Below are 20,981 nucleotides of genomic sequence, written 5' to 3'. Positions count from 1 at the left end.
CCAGCGGTGGGCTCTTGGGGACCCCCACCCATGCTGTGGGGTGTTGGGATGCCCCCAGGGTGGTGCCACGGGGGCAGGGACTGTGTAGGTCTTGGGGACCCCCACCCATGTCCTGGGGTCTCGTTGTGTCCCCATCCCAGCGGTGGGGTCTTGGGGACCCCCACCCACGCCCTGGTCTGTTGGGGTGTTCCCATCCCAGTGGTGGGCTCTTGGGGACCCCCACCCATGCTGTGGGGTGTTGGGATGCCCCCAGGGTGGTGCCATGGGGACAAGGACCCGTCCTTCGGCCTCACCCCCATCGCGGCGCCGCGGCGGCCGGGCCACCCCTCGGTGCCCACCCTGGTGACCCCCCGTCCCGTCCCGTCCCATCCCGTCCCATCCCCAGACAGCAAAGCCATCGTGGACGGGAACCTGAAGCTGATCCTGGGGCTGATCTGGACCCTCATCCTGCACTACTCCATCTCCATGCCCGTGTGGGAGGAGGAGGAGGAGGAGGAGGCCCGCCGGCAGACCCCCAAGCAGCGCCTGCTGGGCTGGATCCAGAACAAGGTGCCCCAGTTGCCCATCACCAACTTCCACCGCGACTGGCAGGACGGCAAGGCACTGGGAGCACTGGTGGACAACTGCGCCCCCGGTGAGATACTGGGGGGGGTGATGGGGACCAGTGGGGAAGGGGATATGGGGATGGGGGGGGGGGACAACTGCACCCCCGGTGAGAAACTGGGGGGGGTGATGGGCCCACTGGGGAAGGGGATATGGGGATATGGGGATATGGGGGGGGACAACTGCGCCCCCAGTGAGATACTGGGGGGGCGATGGGACCAGTGGGGAAGGGGATATGGGGATATGGGGGGGGACAACTGCACCCCAGTGAGATACTGGGGGGTGATGGGACCAGTGGGGAAGGGGATATGGGGGGGACAACTGCACCCCCAGTGAGATACTGGGGGGGTGATGGGACCAGTGGGGAAGGGGATATGGGGATATGGGGATATGGGGGGGGGACAACTGAGCCCCCAGTGAGATACTGGGGTGGGTGATGGGACCAGTGGGGAAGGGGATATGGGGATATGGGGGGGGACAACTGCGCCCCCAGTGAGATACTGGGGGGTGATGGGACCAGTGGGGAAGGGGATATGGGGGGGACAACTGCGCCCCCAGTGAGATACTGGGGGGCAATGGGACCAGTGGGGAAGGGGATATGGGGATATGGGGATATGGGGGGGGACAACTGCGCCCCCAGTGAGATACTGGGGGGGTGATGGGCCCACTGGGGAAGGGGATATGGGGATATGGGGGGGGACAACTGCGCCCCCAGTGAGATACTGGGGGGGGATGGGACCAGTGGGGAAGGGGATATGGGGATATGGGGGGGACAACTGCGCCCCCAGTGAGATACTGGGGGGGGATGGGACCAGTGGGGAAGGGGATATGGGGATATGGGGGGGGGGGGGACAACTGCGCCCCCGGTGAGATATTGGGGGGTGATGGGACCAGTGGGGAAGGGGATATGGGGATATGGGGATATGGGGGGGGACAACTGTGCCCCCAGTGAGATACTGGGGGGTGATGGGACCAGTGGGGAAGGGGATATGGGGATATGGGGGGGGGGGTGACCTGGTAGGGGGGGTATGAGGTATAGGGTCAATAGCACCCCCAGTTGGGGGGTGGGGGGCATGGGGGGGGGGTCAGGGGAGTGGGCGGGGGGCAATGGGACCCCTGGGAAGGTGCTGGGGGATGCTGGGGGGGGCACTGGGGGGATGCTGGGAGGGCACTGGGAGGCAGTGGGGGTGGAAAGGAAGGGGGGGGGTGGGAAGGGGGGGCTGACCACCCCCCCCCCACCCCCCTCCGTGTCAGGTCTGTGCCCGGACTGGGAGAGCTGGGACCCCAACCAGCCCGTGCAGAACGCCCGGGAGGCCATGCAGCAGGCGGACGACTGGCTGGGCGTCCCCCAGGTACTGGGAGCACTGGGAGGGCACTGGGAGGGGGGGGGGGGGAACTGGGGAGGGGGGAACTGGGAGGGGAGTGCGGGAGGGGGCAATGGGAGGGCACAGGGGGGCACTGGGAGCGCTTGGGGGGGCAGTGGGGTGTACTGGGAGCACTTGGGGGGCAGTGGGGTGTACTGGGAGCACTGGGAGGGCACTGGGAGGGGGGATGGGAGGAACTGGGGAGGGGGAACTGGGAGGGGAGCGCATGGATGGGCAATGGGAGGGCACTGGGAGGCACTGGGAGCGCTTGGAGGGGGGCAGTGGGGTGTACTGGGAGCACTGGGAGAGCACTGGGAGGGGGGGTGGGGGGAACTGGGGAGGAGGAACTGGGAGGGGAGTGTGGGGACGGGCAATGGGAGGGCACTGGGAGGCACTGGGAGCGCTTGGGGGGGCAGTGGGGTGCACTGGGAGCACTGGGAGGGCAGTGGGGTGTACTGGGAGCACTGGGAGAGCACTGGGAGGAGGAACTGGGAGGGGAGTGCGGGGACAGGCAATGGGAGAGCACTGGGAGGCACTGGGAGCGCTTGGGGGGTCAGTGGGGTGCACTGGGAGCACTGGGGAGGGCACTGGGAGCAGGGGGGGGAACTGGGGAGCACTAGGGGAGCACTGGGGGGCACTGGGAGCACTGGCGGGGGGGGGATACTGGGTTGTACTGGGAGCACTGGGGAGAGCACTGGGTGGGGGCGTCACTGGAGGGGCTGACGGCCGTCGGGGGGTGTCCCCGTCCCCCCCCCCCCGCAGGTGATCGCCCCCGAGGAGATCGTGGACCCCAACGTGGACGAGCACTCGGTGATGACGTACCTCTCCCAGTTCCCCAAGGCCAAGCTCAAACCGGGGGCACCACTGCGCGCGCGGCCACCGCAGCCCACCCGCGCCCGCGCCTACGGGCCCGGTAGGGCACCCCGGGGACGTGGGGGACACCATGGCCGGGGGTGGCACGAGGAGGTGGCATGGGTGCCACGGGGGACACCATGGCTGGGGGTGGTGTGGGGGGACATGGGGGACACCATGGCTGAAGGTGGCACGAGGAGGTGGCATGGGTGGCACGGGGGACACCATGGCCGGGGGTGGCGTGGGGTGCCATGGGGGACACCATGACCAGGGGTGGTGTGGGGGGACATGGGGGACACCATGGCTGGGGGTGGTGTGGGGTGACATGGGGGACACCACAGCCTGGAGTGCCATGGGGGATACCGTGGCTGAAGGTGGCACAAGGAGGTGGCATGGGTGGCACAAGGAGGTGGCATGGGTGCCATGGGGGACACCATGGCCGGGGGTGGCGTGGGGTGACATGGGGGACACCGTGGCTGAAGGTGGCATGAGGAGGTGGCATGGGTGACATGGGGGACACCATGACCAGGGGTGGTGTGGGGGGACATGAGGGACACCGTGGCTGAAGGTGGCACGAGGAGGTGGCATGGGTGACATGGGGGACACCATGGCCGGGGGTGGCGTGGGGTGCCATGAGGGACACCATGACCAGGGGTGGTGTGGGGGGACATGGCGGACACCACAGCCTGGAGTGCCATGGGGGACACCGTGGCTGAAGGTGGCACAAGGAGGTGGCATGTGTGCCACAGGGGACACCATGGCTGGGGGTGGTGTGGGGTGACATGGGGGACACCATGGCTGAAGGTGGCACAAGGAGGTGGCATGGGTGCCATGGGGGACACCATGGCCAGGGGTGGTGTGGGGTGACATGGGGGACACCACGGCCGGGGGTGGTGTGGGGTGACATGGGGGACACCATGGCTGAAGGTGGCATGAGGAGGTGGCATGGGTGCCATGGGGGACACCATGGCCGGGGGTGGCGTGGGGGGACATGGGGGACACCGTGGCTGAAGGTGGCACGAGGAGGTGGCATGGGTGGCACGGGGGACACCATGGCCGGGGGTGGCGTGGGGTGCCATGACGGACACCATGACCAGGGGTGGTGTGGGGGGACATGGGGGACACCACAGCCTGGAGTGCCATGGGGGACACCGTGGCTGAAGGTGGCACAAGGAGGTGGCATGGGTGCCATGGGGGACACCATGGCCGGGGGTGGCGTGGGGTGACATGGGGGACACCATGGCCAAGGGTGGCATGAGGGGACATAGGGGACACCATGGCTAGAGGTGGTGTGGGGGGACACTGGGGACACCATGGCTGGAGGTGGCATGTGTGCCATGGGGGACACCACAGCCTGGGGTGGTGTGGGGGGACGTGGGGGACGCCAAGGCCAGAGTTGGCATGAGGAGGTGCCATGGGGGACACCATGGCTGGAGGTGGCATGGGGGGAGATGGGGGACACCATGGCAGGGGGCGGCATGGGGGGACGTGGGGGACACCATGGCTGGAGGTGGCATGTGTGCCATGGGGGCACCATGGCCGGGGGAGGTGTGAAGGGACGAGGGGGACACCATGGCCTGGCATGCCATGAGGAGATGGCATAGGTGGACACAGGGACACCATGGCCAGGGGTGGCCTGGGGTGACATGGGGTGACATGGGGGACACCACGGCCGGAGGTGACGTGGGGGTACATGGGGGAATGCCATGGTCAGGCACAAGGCGGGCACAGGTGTCATGGGGGCCACCATGGCCGGGGGTGGCCTGGGGTGCCATGGGGGTACACCACGGCTGGGGGTGGCCTGGGGTGCCATGGGGGGACGTCCTGACCCGGGGTGGCCTGGGGAGGGCACAGGGCAGGGGACATGGGTGCCGTGGGGGGGACACGGGATGTCAGAGCCTGAAGGTGACCCACCAGTCCCCTCCGAGCCCAGGGACCCCTTTCCAACCTGGGGTCCCCCCTCCACGGCCAAGGACCCCCTTGGCCCCCCAGGGTCCCCCCCGTGCCCCCCCAAGGTGCCACCCATGCCCCTTGGACCCACCACGTCCTCTCCATCCCTGGAGGCGCCCAAGAACCTTCTGCCACCTCCGAAGGCCACCTTGGAGGTCCCAAGTGGTGGGGGCTGAGGAGGTCCCAGGGACCACCGGGGGGTGGGTGCCCAGCGGCGGGGGTGTGGGTGGGCACCCTGACCCCCGGGGGGGTCCCGTAGGCATCGAGCCGCAGGGGAACGTGGTGCTGAAGCCGGCGCAGTTCACGGTGGAGACCCTGGAGGCGGGGGTGGGCGAGGTCCTGGTCTACGTGGAGGACCCCGAGGGCCACACCGAGGAGGTAGGTGGGGTGGGGGACACCCAGTACCCCCCCCCCCTTCCCTTCCCCATGGGGTGGGGGTCCCCATCTCTCCGGTTCTGGGTCACTCCCCACCTCTTACGTTGGGGTTCTCCTCTCCAGGCTAAGGTGGTCCCCAACAATGACAAGAAGCGGACGTACAGTGTCACCTACGTGCCCAAGGTTGGGGGGCTGCACAAGGTGAGCACCCACAGCACCCCCCACCCGGCATGTGGGGAGGAAGAGGGGGTGTGCTCGGCACAGGGGGGGTCCCACTTAGTGTCCCTTGTGGTGGACCACCCCCTAGTGGTGAGGCCATGGCATGGCCTGGTGGCACTGGGGTCACGTCCTTGCCGTGATTCGGCCAGGGGACGTTGAGGAGTTGGCATGGCCATGGCATGGCCTGGTGGCACTGGGGTCATGTCCTCATGGTGGCATGGCCATGGCGTGGCATGGTGACACTGGGGTCATGTCCTTGCCGTGATTCGGCCAGGGGACGTTGAGGAGTTGGCATGGCCATGGCATTGTCTGGTGGCTCTGGTGCTATATTCTCATGGTGGCCTGGCCATGGCATGGCCTCATGGATCTGAGGCCACATCCTCCTGGTGGCACAGCCATGGCATGACCTGGTGGCTCTGGGGCCATGTTCTCATGGTGGCCTGGCCATGGCATGGCCTGGTGGCACTGGGGCCGTGTTCTCATAGTGGCCTGGCCACAGTGGCACTTAGGCTACGTCCTCATGGTGGCCTGGCCATGGTATGGGCTGGTGGCTCTGGTGCTATGGCCTCATGGTGGCATGGCCATGGTGGCACTTAAGCCATGTCCTCATGATGGCGTGGCCATGGCATGACCAGGTGGCACTGAACCCCTGTCCTTGCCACGGCTTGGCTAGGTCACCGAGGTGCTGGGTGGCGGTGGGGGACGTGGCCACCCCTGACTCCTCTGCTGTCCTGCAGGTGACGGTGCTCTTTGCGGGGCAGAACATCGACAAGAGCCCCTTCGGCGTCAACGTGGGCATGGCCCAGGGGGACGCCAGCAAGGTGACAGCGCGTGGCCCCGGCCTGGAGCCCATCGGCAACGTGGCCAACAAGCCCACCTACTTCGACATCTACACCGCAGGTGGGCTCTGGTGGCCACCACGCCTGGGGACGGGTCACTGCTCCGGGGAGGTGTGGGGACATGGTGTGGCCCCGTGATGCTGAGGTGTGGCATGGTCGTGGTGGTGCCGGGTGGCATTGAGGGCATGTCCTCACGGTGGCATTGCCATGGTGTGGCCAGGAGGCTCTGGGTCTGTGTCCTCCTGGTGGCACGGCCATGGCATGCTCTGGTGGCACTGAGACTATGTCCTCCTGGTGGCATGGCCATGGGGTGGCCTGATGGGTCTGGTGCCATGTGCTCATGGTGGCATGGCCATGGCATGGCCTTGTGGCTCTGGGCCTGTGTCCTCCTGGTGGCACGGCCATGGCATGGTCTGGTGGCACTGTGTCCTCCTGGTGGCATGGCCATGGGGTGGCCTGATGGGTCTGGTGCCATGTGCTCATGGTGGCATGGCCATGGCATGGCCTTGTGGCTCTGGGCCTGTGTCCTCCTGGTGGCACGGCCATGGCATGGTCTGGTGGCACTGAGACTGTGTCCTCCTGGTGGCATGGCCATGGGGTGGCCTGATGGCTTTGGTGCCATTTTCTCATGGTGGCATGGCCGTGGCATGGCCTGGTGGCACTGACATCGTGTCCTTGTGATGGCACAGCAATGACATGGCCGGATGGCACTGAGCCGATGTCCTTCCCATGGCTGGGCTGGGTGGTCTTCAGCATGTCATGGCCTGGTGACACTGAAGTAGTGTCCTTGCCGTGACATGGCCAGGGGACACTGAGGTGTGGCACGGCTGTGGTGGTGCTGGGTGGCACTGGGGGCATGTCTTCATGGTTGCGTGGCCATGGGGTGGCCTGACGGCTCTGGGGCCATGTTCTCATGGTGGCATAGCCATGGCACGGCCTGCTGGCTCTGGGGACACTTCCTCATGATGACATGGCCACGGCATGGCTGGGTGGCACTGAGACTGTGTCCTCCTCACGGCATGGCCATGGGGTGGCCTGATGGCTCTGGGGCCACGTCCTCATGGCGGCATGGCCAGGTGGCACTGACATCACGTCCTTGTGGTGGCCCAGCAATGATGTGGCCAGATGGCACCGAGCCCGTGTCCTTGCCATGGCTGGGCTGGGTGGTCCCCACTGTGTCATGGCCTGGTGGCACCGGGTCATGTCCTTACCGTGATGTGGCCAGGGGACACTGAGGTGTGGCATAGCTGTGGCATAGCCATGGCATGGCCTTGTGGTCTGGGGCCACGTCCTCCTGGTGGCATGGCCATGGCAAGTCCTGGTGGCTTTGGGGCCGTGTCCTTCCGGTGGCATGGCCATGGCATGACTGCATGGCACTGGGACCATGTCTTTGTGGTGACATGGCCGTGGCATGACTGGGTGGCACTGGGACCATGTCTTTGTGGTGGCATGGCCGTGGCATGACTGGGTGGCACTGGGACCATGTCTTTGAGGTGGCATGGCCGTGGCATGGCCATGGCATGGCCTGGTGGCACTGGGACCATGTCTTCGTGGTGGCATGGCTATGGCATGACTGGGTGGCATTGGGACCCTGTCTTCGTGGTGGCACGGCCATGGCATGGCCATGGCATGTCCTGGTGGCACTGGGACCATGTCTTCGTGGTGGCATGACCTGGTGGCATTGGGACCATGTCTTCATGGTGACATGGCCATGGCATGGCCTGGTGGCATTGGGACCCTGTCTTCGTGGTGGCACGGCCGTGGCATGGCCATGGCATGGCCAGGTGGCACCGGGTCATGTCCTTACCGTGATGTGGCCAGGGGACACTGAGGTGTGGCATAGCTGTGGCATAGCCATGGCATGGCCTTGTGGTCTGGGGCCACGTCCTCCTGGTGGCATGGCCATGGCAAGTCCTGGTGGCTTTGGGGCCGTGTCCTTCCGGTGGCATGGCCATGGCATGACTGCGTGGCACTGGTCCATGTCTTCATGGTGGCATGGCCGTGGCATGACTGGGTGGCACTGGGACCATGTCTTTGTGGTGACATGGCCGTGGCATGGCCATGGCATGGCCTGGTGGCACTGCGACCATGTCTTCATGGTGGCATGGCCTGGTGGCACTGGGACTCTGTCTTCGTGGTGGCACGGCCGTGGCATGGCCATGGCATGTCCTGGTGGCACTGGGACTATGTCTTCGTGGTGGCATGACTGTGGCATGGCCATGGCATGACTTCGTGGCACTGGGACCATGTCTTCACGGTGGCATGGCCTGGTGGCATTGGGACCATGTCTTCATGGTGACATGGCCATGGCATGGCCTGGTGGCATTGGGACCCTGTCTTCGTGGTGGCACGGCCGTGGCATGGCCATGGCATGGCCTGGTGGCACTGGGACCATGTCTTCGTGGTGGCATGGCCATGGCATGACTGGGTGGCACTGGGACCATGTCTTCGTGGTGGCACGGCCATGGCATGGCCATGGCATGGCCTGGTGGTATTGGGACCATGTCTTTGTGGTGGCACGGCTGTGGCACGGCCATGGCATGGCCTGGTGGCACTGAGCCCGTGTTCTCGTGGTGGCAGGGGCCGGCCAGGGCGACGTGGGGGTGGTGATCGTGGACCCCCAGGGCCGGAGGGACACGGTGGAGGTGATGCTGGAGGACAAAGGGGACAACATCTACCGCTGCACCTACCGGCCCGTCCTGGAGGGGCCACACACCATCTGTGTCACCTACGCCGGCGCCCAGATCCCCAAGAGTCCCTTCACCGTCAACGTGGCTGAAGGTGAGACCTGCCCCGGGGGTCCCCGCCATGTCCCCCTGGCACCCCTCAATTCTGCTGGTGGCCCCGTGGCACCCATGGGTGCCCACGGTGGCCCCACGGCACCCCTGTGGCTTCCATGGCCCTAAGGGTTGTCCCATGGCACCTCTGTGCCTGCAGTGTCCCCAAAGCATCTCTTATGTCCCCAGGGTGTCCCCATGGCACCCCTCTGTCCCCAAAGTGTCCCCATGCGTCCCTTATGTCCCAGGGTGTCCCCATGGGTCTCTCATGCCCCGGGGTGTCCCCATGGCACCCCTCCCTCCCCAGGGTGTCCCCATAGCACCCCTCTGTCCCCAGGGTGTCTCCATGGGTCCCTCATGTCCTCAGGATGTCCCCCTGGCACCCCTCTGTCCCCAGGGTGTCCCCACTGCACCCATCTGTCCCCAGGATGTCCCATAGCCCCCTTACGCCCCTGGAGACCCCATGGCACCCATCTGTCCCCAGGCTGTCCCCGTAGCACCCCTCTATCCCCAAGGTGTCCCCATGGGTCCCTTAGCCACCCCTCCACCCCCCGGGTGTCCCCATGGGTCCCTCACACCCCCGGGGACCCCATGTCCCACCTCCACGTCCCCAGTGGTGCCCATAATCCCCGTCCCTGGGCCCCCCCACCCGGCGCCCCCCAGCACCCACGGGGGGGGGGGGTGGTGGTGGTGGCACTGGGTGCTGAGGGTGTCACCGTGCCGGCAGCGTGCACCCCCTCGGCGTGCCGGGCCACCGGCCGGGGGCTGCAGCCCAAGGGCGTGCGGGTGCAGGAGGTGGCCGACTTCAAGGTGCTGACCAAGGGCGCTGGCACCGGGGACCTGCGGGTGCTCCTCAAGGGGCCCAGTGAGTGTGCAAGGGTGGGGGGCAAGGGTGGGTGGGAGGGGGCGCACGCTTGGGGGGCACCCCTGGAGGGGTTCGTGGTGGTTGAGGGTGTTCATGACGGTTGTAGGGTTGAGGAGCACCATGGGGTTGGCCATGGAGGTTGTATGGTTGGGGGGCACCATGGGGTGGGTACATGGTTGGGAGGTGGGGGTCCGTGGGGGGTGCCCAGGGTGGGGTGCGTGATTGTGGGGTGTCCATGGGAGGTGTCCCTGGGGGGGTGTAGGGTTGAAGGCCACCATGGGGTTGTCCATGGAGGGATGTATATGATTGGGGGGCACCATGGAGGTGCCCTTGATGTTTGTACGGTTGGGGGGCACCATGGGGTGGGTTCATGGTTGGGGGGGTGTCCATAGGGGGTGTCCAGGGTGGGGTGCATGGTTGGAGGGTGTCCCTGGGGGGTTGTAGCGTTGGGGGCCACCATGGGGTTGTCCATGGAGGGATGTATATGATTGGGGGGCACCATGGGGGGTGCCCATGGGGGCTGTACGGTTGGGGGGCACCATGGGGTGGGTTCATGGTTGGGGGGGTGTCCATAGGGGGTGTCCAGGGTGGGGTGCATGGTTGGGGGTGTCCATGGGAGGTGTCTATGGGGGGTTGTAGCGTTGGGGGCCACCATGAGGTTGTCCATAGAGGGATGTACACTATTGGGGGGCACTGTGGAGGTGCCCATGGGGGCTGTATGGTTGGGGGGCACCGTGGGGTGGGTTCATGGTTGGGGGGGTGTCCATAGGGGGTGCCCACGGTGGGGGTTGTCCATGGGGGGCTGTGTGGTTGAGGGCCACCATGGGGGTTGTAGGGTTGAGGGGCACCATGGAGGTGCCAATGGGGGGTTGTATGGTTGGGGGACACCATGGGGGGGGCTGTGTGTGCATGTTTGGGGGGTGCCCCACCTGACAGCTTCCCCCCTTTTGGCAGAGGGGACGGAGGAGCCGGTGACGGTGCGGGACGCGGGTGACGGCGTCTACGAGTGCGAGTACCGCCCCACGGTGCCCGGCAAGTACCAGGTGGCCATCACCTGGGGCGGCTACGCCATCCCCCGCAGGTCAGCTGACACCCCCCGCCCATGGGACACCCCCCCCCACCCATGGGACCTCCACCACCACCCATGGGACACCCCCTCCCCCACCCATGGGACCTCCACCACCCGCCCATGGGAGACCCCCTCCACCACCCACCCATGGGATCCCTCCCACCCGTAGGACACCCCTTCCACCATCCATGGGACACCACCCCCACCACCCATGGGACATCCCCCACCCATGGGACCTCCACCACCCACCCATGGGACACCCCCTCCACCACCCACCCATGGGACCTCCACCACCCACCCATGGGACCCCTCCCACACGTAGGACACCCCCTCCACCATCCATGGGACACCACCACCACCACCACCCATGGGACCTCCACCACCCATGGGGCACCCCCACCACCACCCATGGGACATCCCCCACCCATGGGACACCCACCACCCGCCCATGGGACACCCCCTCCCCCACCCATGGGACCCCTCCCACCCATGAGACCACCCCCCCACCACCCATGGGACCCCCACCCCCCCATGGGACCCCCCCCATAGGACACCCCCCCCCCATGGGACTCCCCCACCCCGGGGGGGGGTCTGGGTGCAGGCGTGGGTGGGGGTCTCCCGGGGGTGGGGGTGTGCAAGGGGTGTGCATGGGGGGGTGAAGGGAGGGGCGTGCAAGGCACGCGGAGGGGGTGCAAGGGGGGGGGGGCCGTGCACGTGAGGGGCGTGCAAGTAACATGCGAGGAGCGTGGTGGGCGTGCAAGGGGGTGTGCGGTGTGCAAGGGGGTGTGCAAGGCACGTGGAGGGTGTACGAAGGGTGTGCAAGGAGCATGGAGGGTGTATGTAGTGTGCAAGGCACATGGAGGGTGTGCAAGGGGCCAGGGTGGTACACAAGGGGCGTGCAAGGGGTGTGCGTGGTGTGCAAGGCGCATGGAGGGTGTATGTAGTGTGCAAGGCATGTGGAGGGCGTGCAAGAGGTGTGCAATAGGTGTGAGTGGTGTGCAAGGAGTGTGCGAGGGGGGGTGTGAGGCACGTGAAGGGTGTGCAAGGGGCCAGTGTGGTACGCAAGGGGCGTGCAAGGGGTGTGTGAGGCGTGCAAGGAGCGCACAAGAGTGCTTGTGAGACACGTGAAGGGGGTCAGAGGGGTGTGCAATAGGTGTGTACGGTGTGCAAGGGGGCGTGCAAAGCGCCTAGAGTCTGTTGGAAGGGCGTGCAAGGAGTATGTAATGTGCAAGGAGTGTGCAAGGCATGCGGAGGGTGTGCAAGGGGTGTGCGATAGGTGCGAGGGGCGTGCGTGGAGTGCGCATGGTGTGCAAGGAGTGTGTGTGCGTGGGGGGGTGTGGCACACAGAGGGTGTGCAAGGGGCCAGTGTGGTACGCAAGGGGTGTGCAAGGGGTGTGCATGGCGTGCAAGGAGCGCACAAGAGTGCATGTGAGACACATGAAGGGGGTCCGAGGGGTGTGCAATAGGTGTGATGTGCGTGTGGTGGGTGTGCAAGGGGTCACAGGAGACATGCAGAGGGTGTCTGGGGGTGTGCAACAGGTGCGATGGGTCATGCCATGGGTCAGGACGGTCGTGCGGTGGGGGCGTGTGATGCGTGTGTGAGGGGTGTGCAACGGGTGTGCCAGGGGTGTGCGAGGAGTTGCACGAGACATGCAGAGGGTGTCTGTGGGTGCGCAATAAGTGCGATGGGTCATGAGGTGGGTCATGCCATGGGTGTGCGATGGGTGTGCAATGGGTGTGTGAGGGGTGTGCGAGGAGTGTGCAAGGGGTCAGGCGAGACATGCAGAGGGTGTCTGCGGGTGTGCAATAGGTGTGATGGGTCATGTGATGGGTCATGCCATGGGTCAGGGTGGTTGTGTGTTGGGGTGTGCAATGAGCGTGTGAGGGGTGTGCAAGTGGCGTGCAAGGAGTGTGCAAAGCATGCGAGGAGTGTGCAAGGGGTCAGGCGAGACATGCCAAGGGTGCCCGGGGGTGTGCAATAGGTGCGATGGGTCATGAGGTGGGTCATGCCATGAGTGTGCGAGGGGTGTGCGAGGGGTGTGCGAGGGGTGTGCAAGGGGTCAGGCGAGACATGCAGAGGGTGTCTGCGGGTGTGCAATAGGTGTGATGGGTCATGTGATGGGTCATGCCATGGGTCAGGGTGGTCGTGTGTTGGGGTGTGCAATGAGCGTGTGAGGGGTGTGCAAGGGGTGTGCGAGGAGTGTGCAAAGCATGCGAGGGGTGTGCAAGGGGTCAGGCGAGACATGCAGAGGGTGTCTGCGGGTGTGCAATAGGTGCGATGGGTCATGAGGTGGGTCATGCCATGAGTGGGTGGTGGAGGTGTGCGAGGGGTGTGCGAGGGGTGTGCGAGGGGTGTGCGAGGAGTGTGCAAGGGGTCAGGCGAGACATGCCGAGGGTGCCCGGGGGTGCGCAATAGGTGCGATGGGTCATGCCATGGGTCATGCCATGGGTCAGGGTGGTGGTGCGGTGGGGGCGTGCGAGGGGCGTGCGAGGGGCGTGCGAGGGCGCCGCTGAGGGCCGTGGCGGTGTGCGCAGCCCCTTCGAGGTGCAGGTGGCGGGGGCGGCCGGCAGCCAGAAGGTGCGCGCGTGGGGGCCGGGGCTGGAGGGCGGCGTGGTGGGCAGCTCCGCCGACTTCGTGGTGGAGGCCATCGGCACCGAAGTGGGCACCCTGGGTGAGCGGGGGCACCCGCGGGGGCGGGGGGGGACACCCATGGGTGGGGGGACCCATGGGGGGATGGTGGATGGGGGCACCCATGGGTGGGACTCGTGGGTTGGGGGAATCATGGATGGAGGACTCGTGGTGGGGCACCCGTTGGTGGGGAGACGCATGGTGGGGTGACCATGGGTGGGGTGACCATGGGTGGGGGAATCCATGGGTGGGGGACCCATGGGTGGAGGGAACCCATAGGTGGATGGTGGATGGGGGCACCCATGGGTGGAGGGAACTCGTGGGTTGGGGGAATCATGGATGGAGGACTCGTGGTGGGGCACCCGTTGGTGGGGAGACGCATGGTGGGGGCAGCCATGGGTGGGGGAATCCATGGGTGAGGGAACCCATGGGTGGGGGAACCCATGGGTGGATGGTGGATGGGGGCACCCATGGGTGGAGGGAACTCGTGGGTTGGGAGAATCATGGATGGAGGACTCATGGTGGGGGGACCTACGGGTGGGGGGGACCCATGGTGGGGGCAGCCATGGGTGGGGTGATCATGGGTGGGGGAATCCATGGGTGGGTTGTGGATAGGGGGACCCATGGGTGAAGGGAACTTGTGGGTTGGGGGAACCATGGATGGAGCACTCATGGTGGGGGGACCTATGGGTGGGGGGGACCCATGGGTGGGGGATCCATGGGTGGGGGACCCATGGGTGGAGGGAACCCATGGGTGGATTGTGGATGGGGGGACCCATGGGTGGAGGGAACTCGTAGGTTGGGAGAATCATGGATGGAGGACTCATGGTGGGGCACCCATGGGTGGGGAGACGCATGGTGGGGGCAGCCATGGGTGGGGTGATCATGGGTGGGGGAATCCATGGGTGGGGGATCCATGGGTGGGACACCTATGGGTGGCGGGAACCCATGGGTGGGGGAACCCATGGGTGGATTGTAGATGGGGGCACCCATGGGTGGGACTCGTGGGTTGGGGGAATCATGGATGGAGGACTCATGGTGGGGCATCCGTTGGTGGGGAGACGCATGGTGGGGGCAGCCATGGGTGGGGTGATCATGGGTGGGGTGATCATGGGTGGGGGAATCCATGGGTGGGGGACCCATGGGTGGGGGAACCCATGGGTGGATTGTGGATGGGGGGACCCATGGGTGGAGGGAACTCGTGGGTTGGGAGAATCATGGATGGAGGACTCATGGTGGGGCACCCATGGGTGGGGGACCCATGGTGGGGGCAGCCATGGGTGGGGGACCCATGGGTGGAGGACCCATGGGTGGATGGTGGATGGGGGGCCCCATGGGTGGAGGGAACTCGTGGGTTGGGGGAATCATGGATGGAGGACCCATGGTGGGGGGACCTACGGGTGGGGGGGACCCATGGTGGGGGCAGCCATGGGTGGGGTGATCATGGGTGGGGGAATCCATGGGTGGGTTGTGGATAGGGGGACCCATGGGTGAAGGGAACTTGTGGGTTGGGGGAACCATGGATGGAGCACTCATGGTGGGGGGACCTATGGGTGGGGGGGACCCATGGGTGGGGGACCCATGGTGGGGGCAGCCATGGGTGGGGTGATCATGGATGGAGGACCCATGGGTGGATGGAACTCGTGGGTTGGGGGAATCATGGATGGAGGACTCATGGTGGGGCATCCGTTGGTGGGGAGACATATGGTGGGGGCAGCCATGGGTGGGGTGATCATGGATGGAGGACCCATGGGTGGATGGTGGATGGGGGGCCCCATGGGTGGAGGGAACTCGTGGGTTGGGAGAATCATGGATGGAGGACCCATGGTGGGGGGACCTACGGGTGGGGGGGACCCATGGTGGGGGCAGCCATGGGTGGGGTGATCATGGATGGAGGACCCATGGGTGGATGGTGGATGGGGGCACCCATGGGTGGAGGGAACTCGTGGGTTGGGGGAATCATGGATGGAGGACTCATGGTGGGGGGACCTATGGGTGATGGGGACCCGTGGGTGGAGGGCACCCATAGGTGGGGGGACCCACGGGCATGGGGCATCCATGGGTGAAGGGAAGTCATGGGGAGGTCCAAGGGTGGAGGAACCCATGGGTTGGGGGAATCATGGATGGAGGACCCATGGTGGGGGGACCTACGGGTGGGGGGCACCCATGGGTGGAGGGAACTCATGGGTGGGGGAGACCCATGATGGGGGTTACCACCGGTGGGGGGACCCATGGGGGGCATCGTGGGGGACGCCCAGGGACAGGGGTGTGGGGCGGGGACGTGGTGGGGACGTGGGGACGGGTTAGGAGTCACCGTGGTGGGGAGGTGGGGATGGAGTGGGGGTCACCGTGGTGGGGACAGACTGGGGGTCACCGTGGTGGGGACGTGAGCATGGAGGGGGAGGTATCAGGGTGGGGCCGTGGGGACATAGTGGGTGTCACCGTGGTGGGGACAGGGGCAGAGAGTAGAGGGCACCGTGGTGGGGACATCATGGGTGGCACTGTGGTGGGGACGTGAGCATGGGGGGGGGGAGGGGACTGGGGTGGGGATGTGGGGACATCGTGGGTGGCACTGTGGTGGGGACAGGGGCATAGAGGGCACCATGATGGGAACACGGCCATGGAGTGGGGGGCGTCGGGGTGGGGACATGTCGGGTGTCACTGTGGTGGTGACGTGGGCATGGAGTGGGGGGGGTGAAGATGGGGACAGACTGGGGGTGACCACAACGGAGACAGGGAGACATAGTGAGTGGCACCACCACGGGGACATGGGGACAGGCTGAGGGCCACCTTGATGGAGATAGGGACTGGGGAGTCACCACCGTGGGGACATTGGATGACACCGCCCTGGGGACACGTTGGACATCTTGATAGAGACAGGGACTGGGGGGTGTCACCACCCTGGGGACGTGGGGCCAGGCTGAGGGACACCTTGGTAGAGATAGGGCCTGGGGGGGGTCACCACCATGGGGACATGAGGTGCCACCACCCTGGGGACATGGGGACAGACTGAGGGACACTGATGGAGACAGGGACTGGGTGGTCACCACCATGGGGACATGAGGTGCCACCACCCTGGGGACACGGGGCCAGGCTGAGGGACACCGATGGAGATAGAGACTGGGAGGTCACCACCATGGTGACACAGAGACATGGGTGCCACCACCTTGGGGGACACGGGGACAGACTGCGGGACACCGATGGAGACGGGGACTGGGAGATCACCACCATGGTGACACGGAGACATGGGTGCCACCACCTTGGGGGACACGGGGCCAGGCTGTGGGACACCGATGGAGACGGGGACTGGGAGGTCACCACCATGGGGACACGGAGAGGTGGGGTGGCCCCACCTTGGGTGACGCGGCGCCGCTGTCCCCGCCGGCAGGGTTCTCCATCGAGGGCCCGTCGCAGGCCAAGATCGAGTGTGACGACCGGGGGGACGGCTCGTGCGACGTGCGGTACTGGCCCGCGGAGGCGGGGGACTACGCCGTGCACGTGGTGTGCGACGACGAGGACATCAAGGACAGTCCCTTCATCGCCCACATCCTGCCCAACCCCGGCCACTCCTGGCCCGACAAGGTCAGCGCTGCGCCCCAGAGCGCCCCATAGAACCCCATAGCGCCCCATAGAACCCCATAGCATCCCGCTGCGCCCCATAGTACCCCATTGCACCCCATTGCACCCCATAGAACCCCACTGTGCCCCATAGCACCCCATAGCACCCTGCTGCGCCCCGTAGTACCCCATTGCACCCCATTGCACCCCATAGAACCCCACTGTGCCCCATAGCACCCCATAGCACCCTGCTGCGCCCCGTAGTACCCCATTGCACCCCATTGCACCCCACTGTTCCCCACTGTGCCCCATAGCACCCCATAGCACCCCATAGCGCCCCATAGCACCCCGTAGCACCCTGCTGCGCCCCATAGTACCCCATTGCACCCCATTGCACCCCACTGTGCCCCATAGCACCCCATAGCGCCCCATAGCACCCTATTACACCCCATAGCGCCCTATTGCACCCCATAGCACCCTGCTGCCCCCCATAGTACACCATTGCACACCATTGCACCCCATTGCACCCCACTGCGCCCCACTGTGCCCTACTGTGCCCCATAGCACCCCGTAGCACCCCATAGCACCCTATTGCACCCCATAGCACCCTGCTGTGCCCCATAGTACCCCATTGCACCTCATTGCACCCCACTGTGCCCCATAGCACCCCATAGCACCCCATAGCACCCTGCTGTCCCCCATAGTACACCATTGCACCCTATTGCATCCCACTGTGCCCCATAGCACCCCATAGAACCCCATAGCATCCTGCTGCACCCCGTAGTACACCATTGCACCCCATTGCACCCCACTGTGCCCCACTGTGCCCCATAGCACCCCATAGCGCCCCATAGCACCCTATTACACCCCATAGCGCCCTATTGCACCCCATAGCACCCCATAGCACCCTGCTGCGCCCCGTAGTACCCCATTGCACCCCACTGTGCCCCATAGCACCCCATAGAACCCCATAGCACCCTGCTGCACCCCGTAGTACCCCATTGCACCCCATTGCACCCCACTGTGTCCCACTGTGCCCCATAGCACCCCATAGCGCCCCATAGCACCCTATTACACCCCATAGCGCCCCATAGCGACCCATAGCGCCCCATAGAACCCCATAGCACCCTGCTGCGCCCCATAGTACCCCATTGCACCCCATTGCACCCCACTGTGCCCCATAGCACCCCATAGCGCCCCATAGCGCCCCATAGAACCCCATAGCACCCTGCTGCGCCCCGTAGTACACCATTGCACCCCATTGCACCCCACTGTGCCCCACTGTGCCCCATAGCACCCTGTAGCACCCCATAGCACCCTATTGCACCCCATAGCACCCCATAGCGCCCCATAGAACCCCATTGCACCCCATTGCACCCCACTGTGCCCCATAGCACCCTATTACACCCCATAGCACCCCATAGCGCCCTATTGCACGCCATAGCACCCTATAGTACCCCACTGCACCCCACTGCACCCCACTGTGCCCCACTGTGCCCCATAGCACCCCATAGCGCCCCATAGCACCCTATTACACCCCATAGCGCCCTATTGCACCCCATAGCACCCATAGCACTGTCCCCCATAGTACACCATTGCACCCTATTGCATCCCACTGTGCCCCATAGCACCCCATAGCACCCTATTGCACCCCATAGCACCCTGCTGCGCCCCGTAGTACCCCATTGCACCCCATTGCACCCCACTGTGCCCCATAGCACCCCATAGCGCCCCATAGCACCCTATTACACCCCATAGCGCCCTATTGCACCCCATAGCACCCTGCTGCCCCCCATAGTACACCATTGCACACCATTGCACCCCATTGCACCCCACTGCGCCCCACTGTGCCCTACTGTGCCCCATAGCACCCCGTAGCACCCCATAGCACCCTATTGCACCCCATAGCACCCTGCTGTGCCCCATAGTACCCCATTGCACCTCATTGCACCCCACTGTGCCCCATAGCACCCCATAGCACCCCATAGCACCCTGCTGTCCCCCATAGTACACCATTGCACCCTATTGCATCCCACTGTGCCCCATAGGACCCCGTAGCGCCCCATAGCACCCTATTGCACCCCGTAGTACACCATTGCACCCCATTGCACCCCACTGTGCCCCACTGTGCCCCATAGCACCCCGTAGCACCCCATAGCACCCTATTGCACCCCATAGCACCCCATAGCACCCCAATGCACACTACTGCAGCCCTCTGCACCCCATAGCACCCCATTGCGGCCTACTGCACCCCATAGCGCCCTATTGCACTCTGCTGTGCCCCATAGTCCCCCATTGCACCCCACAGCACCCCATTGCATGCTATTGCAGCCCACTGCACCCCATAGCACCCCATAGCACCCCGCTGCACCCCATAGCGCCCCATAGCACCCCATAGCACCCCGCTGCACCCCATAGCGCCCCATAGCACCCCACAGACCTTGCTGGCACCCTCTGTGCCCATGGGCACCTCACCCTGCTTGGCCGCCCCCTGCACCCATGGGTGCCACCCCCCCATCTTGGCACCCCCACACCCCCTCCATGGGTGCTGGGGGTGCCGGCACAGCCCTGACCCCCAACTGCCCACCCCACCCCCCCGCCCCGCCCCCCATAGGTGAAGGCCTTCGGGCCGGGGCTGGAGCCCACCGGCTGCATCGTGGACCGCCCGGCCGAGTTCACCATCGACACCCGCGGCGCCGGCAAGGGGCCCCTCAAGCTCTACGCCCAGGTAGGGTGACCAGGGGGGACCATGGGTGACGGTGGGTGACGATAGGCACCGCTGGGTGCCGTTGGGCACCATTGGGTGCTGTTGAGTGACGATGGGCATCGTTGGGTGCTGTTGGGTGCCAATGGGTACCATTGGGTGCCGTTGGGTGCTGATGGGCACCATTGGGTGTCAGTGGGTGACGATGGGCACCACTGGGTGCTGTTGGGTAATGATGGGCACCATTGGGTGCCATTCGGTGACGATGGGCACCATTGAGTGCTGTTGGGTGATGATGGGTACCATTGGGTGCCATTGGGTGACGATGGGTGATGATGGGCACCATTGGGTACCACTGGGTGATGATGGGCACCATTGATTGCTGTTGGGTGATGACAGGTACCATTGGGTGCCGTTGGGTGACGATGGGCACCATTGGGTGCTGTTGAGTGACGATGGGCACCATTGAGTGCTGTTGAGTCATGATGGGTACCATTGGATGCCATTGGGTGCCGATGGGTGATGATGGGCACCGTTGGGTACCACTGGGTGATGATGAGTACCGTTAGGTGCCAATGGGTACCATTGGGTGCTCTTGAGTGGCGATGGGTACCATTGAGTGCGTTGGGTGCCGATGGGTGATGATGGGCACCGTTGGGTACCACTGGGTGATGATGAGTACCGTTAGGTGCCAATGGGTGCCTTTGGGTGCTGTTGGGTGATGATGGATACCACTGGGTGATGATGGGTGCCAATGGTTACCATTGGGTGATGATGGGTACTCTTGAGTGATTATAGGTACCATTGGGTGCTGTTGGGTGCCGATGGGTGATGATGGGCACCATTGGGTACCACTGGGTGATGATGAGTACCGTTAGGTGCCGATGGGTACCATTGGGTGCTCTTGAGTGGCGATGGGTACCATTGAGTGCGTTGGGTGCCGATGGGTGATGATGGGCATCATTGGGTGTCAGTGGGTGATGATGGGCACCATTGATTGCTGTTGGGTGATGACAGGTACCATTGGGTGCCGTTGGGTGACGATGGGCACCATTGGGTGCTGTTGAGTGACGATGGGCACCATTGAGTGCTGTTGAGTCATGATGGGTACCATTGGATGCCATTGGGTGCCGATGGGTGATGATGGGCACCGTTGGGTACCACCGGGTGATGATGA

At 65.1% G+C, this 20,981-nt stretch overlaps 1 protein-coding gene across 1 annotated transcript in view; it reads left to right on the top strand.

Annotated features, from left to right (window-relative positions):
* Positions 1-243: 243 nt before the first annotated feature.
* The window catches only part of LOC309685767 (filamin-C-like), a gene marked incomplete at both ends in the record, with an annotated part of 69,244 nt that continues 48,506 nt past the window's right edge, over positions 244-20,981 (top strand). The window contains 12 exons of the mRNA XM_082501492.1: positions 244-634; positions 1,858-1,955; positions 2,730-2,880; positions 5,029-5,147; positions 5,268-5,345; positions 6,101-6,263; positions 8,783-8,983; positions 9,707-9,844; positions 10,799-10,925; positions 13,449-13,585; positions 16,931-17,124; positions 19,715-19,828. Of these exons, the coding sequence (XP_082357618.1) occupies positions 244-634; positions 1,858-1,955; positions 2,730-2,880; positions 5,029-5,147; positions 5,268-5,345; positions 6,101-6,263; positions 8,783-8,983; positions 9,707-9,844; positions 10,799-10,925; positions 13,449-13,585; positions 16,931-17,124; positions 19,715-19,828 (1,911 nt within the window). The remainder of the gene's footprint in view (positions 635-1,857; positions 1,956-2,729; positions 2,881-5,028; positions 5,148-5,267; positions 5,346-6,100; positions 6,264-8,782; positions 8,984-9,706; positions 9,845-10,798; positions 10,926-13,448; positions 13,586-16,930; positions 17,125-19,714; positions 19,829-20,981) is intronic.

This window comes from Vanellus vanellus (genome assembly GCF_965231255.1).
Source record: "Vanellus vanellus genome assembly, contig: HAP1_SCAFFOLD_904, whole genome shotgun sequence".
Taxonomy (NCBI): Eukaryota; Metazoa; Chordata; class Aves; order Charadriiformes; family Charadriidae; genus Vanellus; species Vanellus vanellus.
The sequence above is the reverse complement of the archived record's forward strand: the minus strand, read 5'-3'. Positions and strand labels throughout refer to the sequence as shown.